At 45.0% G+C, this 9,650-nt stretch overlaps 1 protein-coding gene across 1 annotated transcript; it reads right to left on the reverse strand.

Moving 5' to 3' along the window:
* Positions 1-2,337: 2,337 nt before the first annotated feature.
* On the reverse strand, positions 2,338-9,179 carry TSPO2 (translocator protein 2). Its single transcript, XM_035122687.3, has 4 exons — positions 8,796-9,179; positions 7,032-7,254; positions 5,751-5,889; positions 2,338-4,061 (listed from the first exon to the last, which is right to left on the reverse strand). The coding sequence occupies exons 2-4, from the start codon at positions 7,202-7,204 to the stop codon at positions 3,882-3,884; spliced, it is 492 nt and encodes a 163-aa protein (XP_034978578.1). The 5' UTR covers positions 7,205-7,254; positions 8,796-9,179; the 3' UTR covers positions 2,338-3,881.
* Positions 9,180-9,650: the final 471 nt, after the last annotated feature.

Below are 9,650 nucleotides of genomic sequence, written 5' to 3' on the forward strand. Positions count from 1 at the left end.
CCAAAACAGTTTTTCCCCCCCTTCCCCTGCTGCTCTGCTTACCATCCAGCTTGATGAAAGGTTATGGAGCACTTAAAAACTTGCACGCTGTTTTGTGATGCTTTGGCTAGCCTAATAAAGGTACTGTATTGCCCTGATAAGGATTCTGTAGCAGAAGCAACATAGCATTTGTGTGCCTTATCTTATATCAGAAAAGTAATCACTAGGTGGCGCTCTGGCTCTCTAAATAATCATTGTGCACCAGGACTGGGCAGATTACATGAAGTAGGTATTTTCCCCTTCCCAAGTAAAATGTAAATTTACATATTTGTGTCACCTTTGCCAAACTATAACTGTAAGCACTGTGTTGTCAGTCATTCTTGGGAAAGATTTCAAACCCAAATGTTTTATTTAATTTACAATATTTATGACCTGCGCAAGGCAGTATACAGACTAAATTCAAATTATCAGGTGCTCAGAACAGATGGGGTGGTTCAGCTTGTGAATTTGTCTGAGGTAGCTGGGTGGCCACTCTTGAAGATGGACCATTGTTGGATCGTTAGTCTGACCCAATAGTGGCAATGCTTTTATTCTTATGGTAGAGTGTGTTGCAATGTGAGCTTCTGAGATAGGATGCATGGAAGGTGAGATCTTGCTATTTTGGCAGATCTTCTTTAGCAATGTGTTTCTATTATTTTGATAAAGTTAAATCACATACACCTTTGTCGATTGTTTGATTCTCTTAAAGAATGAGTGCAAAGTTCACGATGCTCTGTCATTCTCTGAGCCATCATGCTCTCTAGTTGACTCACACCTTTGTTTAAAAACAAACTTGGACGGATGGCCATGAATCACCACCGAAAAGCTAAAGAAAACAGGCTCACTTCACCAAGCACGTATCCTGCTGCACAAAACTGTTTACATAATTTGCATCCAGTTCAAACTGGGCTGGAAATGTTCCCAGTCAGAGGCATAATTAGTGTCCCTTGCACCCCTGGCAAGGAACTGTATTCTCCCCCCCCCCAAAAAAAATCTGAGAAGCAGGAGAGGTAGCCTGGACATCAGGAGGGATGTGCCTCCTTGGGGCTGGATGGGGCACCCACACTGCTCTCTATCAGGAAGCTGCTCTGAGGACCCCTTTCTGTTCCTTCCAACAGCAGCAGCAGCTTTTCCTGCTAGAGATCTTGGCAGATTCCTCCTGTGGGCAAAGCAGGGGCTGGAGTGCTGAGCCAGGGTGTGTGTACTCTCAAGGTGTCGTGGGAGGACTCGTGCCCAATAAGTGATGGGGGGGCAGGCCAGTGACCCTGGCGGGATCCTGTTTCACCAACCCCCTATTTCCTCTGTTCTTGAGTGTCAAGAAGGGAAACACGGAGTTGGCCTTTGACCATCAGTCATGATTTCATGACTGGGACCCAGGTGGCGCTGTGGTTAAACCACTGAGCCTAGGGCTTGCTGATCAGAAGGTCGGCGGTTCGAATCCCTATGACGGGGTGAGCTCCCGTTGCTCGGTCCCAGCTCCTGCCAACCTAGCAGTTCTAAAGCATGTCAAAATGCAAGTAAGTAAATAGGAACCGCTACAGCGGGAAGGTAAACGGCGTTTCCATGTGCTGCTCTGGTTTGCCAGAAGCGGCTTTGTCATGCTGGCCACATGACCTGGAAGCTGTACGCCGGCTCCCTTGGCCAATAATGCAAGATGAGCGCGCAACCCCAGAGTCGGTCACGACTGGACCTAATGGTCAGGGGTCCCTTTACCTTTTACATGATTTCATAGCAATATTAATAGTATTGTAATATAAAATGCAGATCATTGCACTGATTACAAAAACCTACTTACTTCTAGATTCTGGAATAAGGCAGGTTTTTTAAAATTAGGACTCCAGAATCCTGTCTCTCCCAGAAGCTTTCCAGAGCACTATTCAAGATCCCATGGAGGAGTCTCCATCGCAGAGCTGATGCATTGAACTTGCCAGTCAATGTAATTCCTGTGATCACTTGTGAAACAGTGTCAGAGAAGAGCTGTCGCTCTGTGGTTGTGCACACGAGAAGGTCCATGGTTCAATCCACAGAATCTCCAGGTAGGTCTGAAACTGTGGAGAGCTGCTAAATCAACATCTATGAGTGCTGATCTAGATGGATCAGTGGTCTGACTAGGTATGAGGCAAATTCGTATGTTCCTATCCCACATGGTGACCCTCAAAAGGCATTTCATGGCAGTTTCCAGTTTAAAACACAAACTCTATATGTGGGTGGGTGAAGGAGTTGATGTTTATGCATTGACCTCCAGACGTCCTAAAAACCAGCCTGCCTGCTCTGCTTAAAGACTGTGTTGCCCATTAGGGAAAAAATCCAAAAGCCACAGTAGGGCAATACCTTTATTAGGACAAAGCAAAATTCACAAAGTCATGAGCAAGCTTATGTTCCCCAGAAAGGGGTTTTTTTTTCAGCCGGAACTTGCCGGAACTCAGTTCCGGCACCTCTCAGGTGGGCGTCATTGCCATTATAAGGGAACAAAGGAGGCATTCATGGTCAGTTCTGCACCTCTTCTACCGTAGAAAAATACACTGCCCATAAATACTTAATCAGGATGGGTCTTCAACAAAACAATGCAAAGGGGAGAAAAAGCAGAATATGATGTCAAAGCCCCAAAGTCTGCAGTTTGTAGCAGTGTTAAGAGGGTATTGGGCAAACTTCATTAGGTAAGCCTCTGCTGGATGCTAAACAGATTTCAGGTTGCACCAAGGGCTAGTGGGAGAAAGAAGCAATAATAGCAGCTCCCCACTTAACCCCCCCCAAACTTATTAAATCTATTTCCAAAGGGCTGGCCATGTTAATCTCAAGCAGCAAAAGCAAATGTACTATAACTTTTGGGGACTCAAACCCATTTCCAGCAATTGCTCGGTTCTGTCCCCAGCACCAAAACTGAATTCCTTTACTTTAAACAAATGAAAACACTGCTTGTGAAATACCTCATCATGGTCTATTCATGTGTAACCATCTGCCCATGTAATAACTGACTTGTAAAAACAGAGCAAACCTTCCTGTCGGGTAAAAATAATGCCTCTTCTATTCCCAGCATCTGAGCCTTTTCATACATTCACCCAGCTATGCCACTGAGTATCCACCTAACAGAGTGCCTGAGGCTATTCCCAACAACAACAGTGTTTAAACACCCACACTTTACATGTTTAGGTGTATAAAGACTTGCACCTCAGTCCTATACACACTTTCCTGGGTGTAGCCCTACTCAACTCAATAAGCTTACTCGCAAATAGACATATGTAGGATTGCACTGCTTGCTTATATGCCATTGGAATGAAGCCAACAAAAAAAATGCAGGTCCTTGCCCCAATGTGCTTACAATCTAAATTATGGCACTTGGGGAAAAGAATGAAGAGGGGAGGAAATGGGAGAGGGAAAGTTAATGTATGCACCTAAAAAGCAAGAATGTGTGAAGCAACCCTCATTAGCACAACACATATAGGGGTATTCAACTCTTAATGAGTCTAGTGCGCCTCCAGATTTTTTCTGAAGTAGTCTTCTAACTACAATTCAGTGAAACAAAACAAAGCTAATGCAAAGTTTTAAGAAAGGCTTATCTATATAAATGTTACCTGACAACATCGTCTCACTAGGATACTAAGGCTTCAATCCATTCGTTTAAGACTTCTCTGAGTAAACATGTATAAAATAGTGCCTTGAATGAGGATGGGAACTGTGGTTTTCGAACTCAGAATGTATAACAGTCTTATTAATATGTGCCATTGCATTTCGTAAAGGATTCCCCATCTCCCAACCCTTAAATGCTAAATGCTTTTGTGCCAGTTAAATTAACTTCCTTCCATAGTACTGGATGTCAGGGTCAAAGGGTTTCGCCAAATATGTCCATTTTCCCAGTTCTTTCCTTATTCTTTCTTCTTTCCCGTTTCAGGATTGTCTTTCCAGATACGGTAGGTAAGAGAAGCAGCTAAGGTCAGCCAGGCAAGGTAAGGCAGCATCAGCAGTGTTGCTGTTTTGTTAATAGGGTACCAGGAATACATAGTGCCCAGCACTAACCCATAAAGACCCACAATATCGATCAGGGCCTGGAAAAGAGAAATAGCAGTGTTTAAATGATTGACACACTGGAAAGAATGCAAAAACCACAATCTCTTCTTTTACCATAGGGGTGAGAATGATCCTATACAAAGCAAGTGGCTGAGCACTCCAGGACTGCCCTATCTGCTCCCATATGGGGTGGTTCAGCTTGTGAACCACTCTCAGGCTTTTCACGCCAGAGCTTTTTGTCAGTGGAAGCATTGCTCCATTGGCAACTGGAACAAGTTGCTGGTCCCCTCATTTCCCTGCCTCTCTTGCAAAGATCTTTGCTCTTTGCACAATGTTCTTCTGCAGGAATCGGGACTAGTGGTAGTTATGGTACGGGGTGGAGCCAGCTCATAGTGGTGGAGCAAGGTTTTCCCAGGTGTCAACTATAGAATCCTTTCACCAGATACTATGCTTTTGTGCCAGTACACAGCAGAGCATAGGATGGGGCTGGGTGGGCCATATTCCCTTTAGCAGAGCAGGATAAGAATTATTACCCTTATTACCAAATTTTCCAGGTTGTAATGTCACTTCCATCTGTGCTTAGAAATGTTGGCATTCTTCCTCAGTTCCCTAGAGGCTGGAATTTAGCCATCTGAACACTCCAGGCTCTCCTTTTCTTCATCCCTAATGCAGCGTCAAGTGTCTAAATGTGCTAATGCCGAACAACTCCTATCATACATATTCTCTTATTAACACGTCGGCATTTTACAGTTTAATAAGGCACATATGAATAATGAGCGCACTGAAGCCCTGGCCTTTGCTCGCTGATTAGGTCAAGGTGTGGTGCTGAGAGCTGCTTATCTCAAGACACACCGTTCTCAACTGAAAAATATGGATCACCCCGATCATAACGGTGCTAGCTTCACACCCTTCTCGAGGCAGCCAGCTGCTTTAATTTAGAAGGCAGTAAACAGAACTGCAAGGGGCTGATATCATTGGCGGGAGCCAGCTGCAAAGTGGATACAAGCCATGCAAGCCTTTTGCCCCAGTTCATCAAATTCTCCTTGCTCTTGTAACTAAATGCCAGCTACAAACATTAAGGAGGACCTCGCTTGAAGACTCATGTATTGTGTGCCCAGGGAACTTTAATTGCCACTAAAACACATTAATGTATCTGCCTGCTTTGTTCTGTAGCAGGTTGTTTTGCCCTCTTTTTCTGCTTTACCCTTTGGGAACATGGGCAGAAAATCAAGGGCTTGGGGCCAGAGAGAGCAAAGAACAAAGCTGTAAAGGAAGTAGTTTCAGTTTGTTTGTTACATTTATATCCTGTTTTTCCTACAGGGAACTTTGCCCCTATTTTCTCTCCACAACAACCCTGTGAGGTAGCTTAAGATGAGAGCTTATGACTGGCCCAAGTTCACCCAGTGAGCTTCATGGCAGAGTGGGTCTCTCCACAGTTCTGTTCCAGCATTTGAAGCCCAGTGTCCCACTGGCTCAACAACTGAAAGCCTCAATCTGGACCTTCTTAGTTTTGACATTTCTAGCAGAAACTCAGTATATTTCCAGGCCCAGAAATAGTGTGTGCGTTTAAATAAACATGCCTGCTAGAGGATTTTTTTAAAAGAGTCTGCACATTCCACTGAACAATTGTAGCCCAGCAGTTTCCTAGTCAGCCTCACTGGAGGTCCCAAAAAGGTAACTGCAATACAGGCAACATAATGGTACAGCAAATGATCGGGAGACATTACCAGCTTTAGCTTGTGAGCTCCAAAGAATATAGGAGTCCATGCCCAGTTCAGTGCAAGCTGAGCTCCATAGAGGCCCAGTGGGACAACTGCTCTACTGTTGAAGCCATCAAGGTCCTTCCACACCAAATATGAAGCATACCTGCAGAAAAGGAAACCAGACAATGCTTTGCTTTTGAATGCCACATTATCAGTTTTGCTTCAATAGGATTACTACTTTGAGCAACCCTTCCTGTGTAAGCCTTAACACCAGCAAAATACAGCTTAGATGATGGCTTAGTACCTTTGAAGCTTTTTCAGTAGAAATCTCAAAGATCTATGGTGCCGCTGCACTAGCACTTAGCTTATAAATATAGCTAGAATTTTACTACAGAAAGCCTGCAACTTACATGGGGGTTACGTTCTGGGGATCGTGCCTAAAGTCAAAATTTTGTATACAGTAGTCAAAACCCATTGGGTTCAATGGCGGGTGGGATTGCCGATGTCATTTCCCCAGGGACCCAGCCCCCTTTCCACCCCTTTTTAGTTTTTTGCTACATGTGTAAAGCTAAATGTGCACAATACAAATGTGTGTAAGTTGTGGGCTTACTCTATTTCCCAGAGCTAGTTTAATGTTGCATCATTTTTGGTTATCACTACCAATCTAGCAGGAGTTCTGAGACCTCAAGGAATCTGCATTAAAGAAGTAGTGCAAGAACGGTCTGATATATTAAGTGCAATTCTACATCTGTCTACTCAGAAGTAAGGCCCACTGAGTTCAATGGTACTTTGGACTGTCTCTTAAGAAAGTGTGTTTAGGATTGCAACCTAAGAGTCACAACTTCTGTCCTCCTGGATGGAGACAGTAGACTGGAACATCCTCATAAAAGGCAGCATCCTGACACTACTTCATCCATTGCAGGGGACTCTAGGGTAGCCATTCCCAACATGAAATGCAAGAAGGGAGATGGAAGCAAGGAGCCATTGGGTCAAGATTAATTGCAACAGGTAGCACCCAACTAAAACCCATTGAAATGAATGTACCTGAGTTAGTTGTGTCTATTCCATGGATCTATTTTGAGTGTGACTAACTGGATAAAACCCATCCCGAAGAGGAAAGCAGCCAACTAGTTGCTACAAAGGCTACCATGGGAGCAGCAGAGGAAAATGGAATTGCTGTCAGTCTGATCCCATGTATTTTTTCTTGGACCTAAGTTCCACTGAATTCAGTTGGGCTTGGTTTCTAGCATGTGCTTAGGACTGGAGCCTTGAGTGAAGATGAAGGGGCTGCCAAGGAAGCCTTACCCCATGCTTGTATACAGTGTAGTCCAAGCAACTGGGAACATTTTATTGGGTGGCCGCCACGACGGTTTCTTCAGATCTTCAAACCACGTGGGCACTTCCTTCCGAGTGAAGAACCAGCCCAGGAATCCACCAAGATGGGGCAAGGCTGTGAAGCCAAGAGCGTGGACCCACATCCTCAGCCAGACAGTTCTAGCAAATACGGATTGCCCCTGTGCCTTTGAAACTGAAAATTGGTAATTGTACACCATTAATTATTTTCACATTGGAAGGTACTTACTCTCAAGATGTGTTTCCTTCTGTAGGTTAAAGCAGATAAAGCAAAGATATTTTTTCTTTGGTTGGTTAAAATGGACAGATGCAGATGCTCCTTTTTCAGTGATATTTCCTTCGAGGATGCTGTTATTAGCATTTTAAAGTTAGAGTAAGCCATTTTACTATATCAAGAATGCTGTTAAGGCCATGGCAATCTAATTTGGCAAATTTATCTCTCCTTGGCAGTCAGCTGCTGTTCTTCAGGTAGGCCACTTATGACCCATTAGAAGCTTCATGTTCAGAACTAGCATATATGTCTTGCGTATGGGATACTGGAGACAAAGAATAGGGGATGCTCATCATCTGCTGTAGGAGACAAGACGATGTAGTAGATACAGTGAGAGGGGAAAGTGTGACTACAGCATCCCTGCCAGACAGCCACTCAAGCTTTATTTAAGGCAAAGCAATTCTCATGCTTTATTTTTTCATTTGGCAAACCCTTACCTACATAATTACACTTCACAACTGTGTACCAGACAGCAGATTATCTAGTAAGCAGTTGGGGATAATGATCAGAAAACAGATCTAGTGTGCTTCCCCATTCCCTGAAGTATGTCTCATTCATTTCAAGTAGTTTTAGGATTATAACTAAAGACTTTTTAGTCCCATTGAGAGCCTGGTGTTAAATTAGAGTTTGCTGTGGAACAGATTTCTTATCAAACAGAAAATTCTGATACTGTTTGCCTTTATAGGAGATCAGGAAAAAATTATTTCACAGGCCCTGCAGCCTGAATGCTCTGTTAAAGATGGAATAGGTGGAATAAACAAGTTGTTTTTGATCGCTTCATTTAATTCCATTGGGGATTTCCCCTAGGCAAGATGTTTTTTTCTTGACTGAAGTATTTCCTCTTTTCAGTTTTGTTTTGTTTTTAAATTACTTCCAGCTCCACAGACAACAGGAATCTTGATTCCCGTTCTGAAGTTCTAATATGCATTCATATTCTCAATCTGTTACACTATGATGAACAGATGAAGAGAATAGGTAACACTGTAGGGAGGATCATTGTACATTTCTAGAATTGTTATTTTTTAAAAAAAAAACTTTCAGCAACAGCAAGAGAGCCCTGCTGCTGCAGCCTGGGAAAACGCTTTGCACATAAGGCATACAAGCTTTCGCGGACTAGAGTCGCGCAGGAAAACTCTCCCGCCACACAATCCAAGGGCGTTCGGTTGGTCACGCTTCAGGGTGACACAGGGGTCTTTGTTGTTAACGTTTCTAGAAAGACGGAGAGGTGGCTTGGCTTGACCTTCCGCCTCGGCGCAGCCCAGCGTGGCTTAATTGGCTGCATGCTGTGTGTGTTGTGGAGAGAGCCATTGCTCCCGTTTTGCTTCTTTGAGAAGCATTCCGTTGTCCAAGCGGAAGGAACGTTCCGTTTAGCAAAAGAACGCGACCACCCTGGCAAAATTGCGCGGCTCGGGCTCCCCCCACGCGCCGCCTTTTGTTTCCCTTACCTTCCCGGAGCGGAACTTCCCCGTCTTGCCAGGGCGGACGAGAGGAGCGAGCCAATGGGCTTCAGTCTCTCTCGAGCTCTGGCTGTGCCCAAACAGCGGGAGATGAGAGAGAGAGCCGGGGCGAGGCGCCGCGTTTGCGAAGAGCTTGTGTGGGTCGGGTTACACAACAGGGACTGCGGCGTGCAAGTACGATAAGGAGAGGAGGAGATCTCTCTCGCTCGGTTTGTGTAACAGGCTGCAGAGGGCGGGGTAGTACAGCAGCGCCCCTTCTCCAAGGCCAGTCACCCGTCAGAGTTGGGCTGAACGGCTTGCGGAGCCAGGCCAGGCTGAGGAAGCGCGTTGGCATCTGACGAGCTGCTTCTCCTTTTAAAAAATATCGCATCTGCCATAATCAACTCGTCGAAGGGCTTTGGGCTGGCCACGGCTCGGTCCTCACCCACCCACTTCCACACCCAGAATATGGTGGTGATAGTAGTGTCCTACCTTACAGGGTTGTTGTAAAACCTTGGTTAAGGAGATTCTTAAGAAGAGGGTGAGGTGGTGAGCCAGCTCCCAGGCTGTACACCAGGAATAGAGAACCTCAGGCTCCATTATAACCCCCCTGGCCTCTCCCCAGACCATCTCCTGCACCACACACCTCACCAGCCCTTCTTTGCACCCTCGGTTTTTGACTGACTGGAATATGTCCTCGAACTCTGATAATGCTTATTGCTCATCTAGATGGAGGATAGAACCTAGCGTCCTGTACAACGGTAACATTTACATTGTTGCTCTGCTCACATTTGCCTCTGGCCCTTCCCACCAGTGGCATGTGGAAGGTTTCACTGGAGGAAATGCGACCCTCGGGTTCCCCAC

This window comes from Zootoca vivipara, chromosome 7 (genome assembly GCF_965207765.1).
Source record: "Zootoca vivipara chromosome 7, rZooViv2.hap1.1, whole genome shotgun sequence".
Lineage (NCBI taxonomy): Eukaryota > Metazoa > Chordata > Lepidosauria > Squamata > Lacertidae > Zootoca > Zootoca vivipara.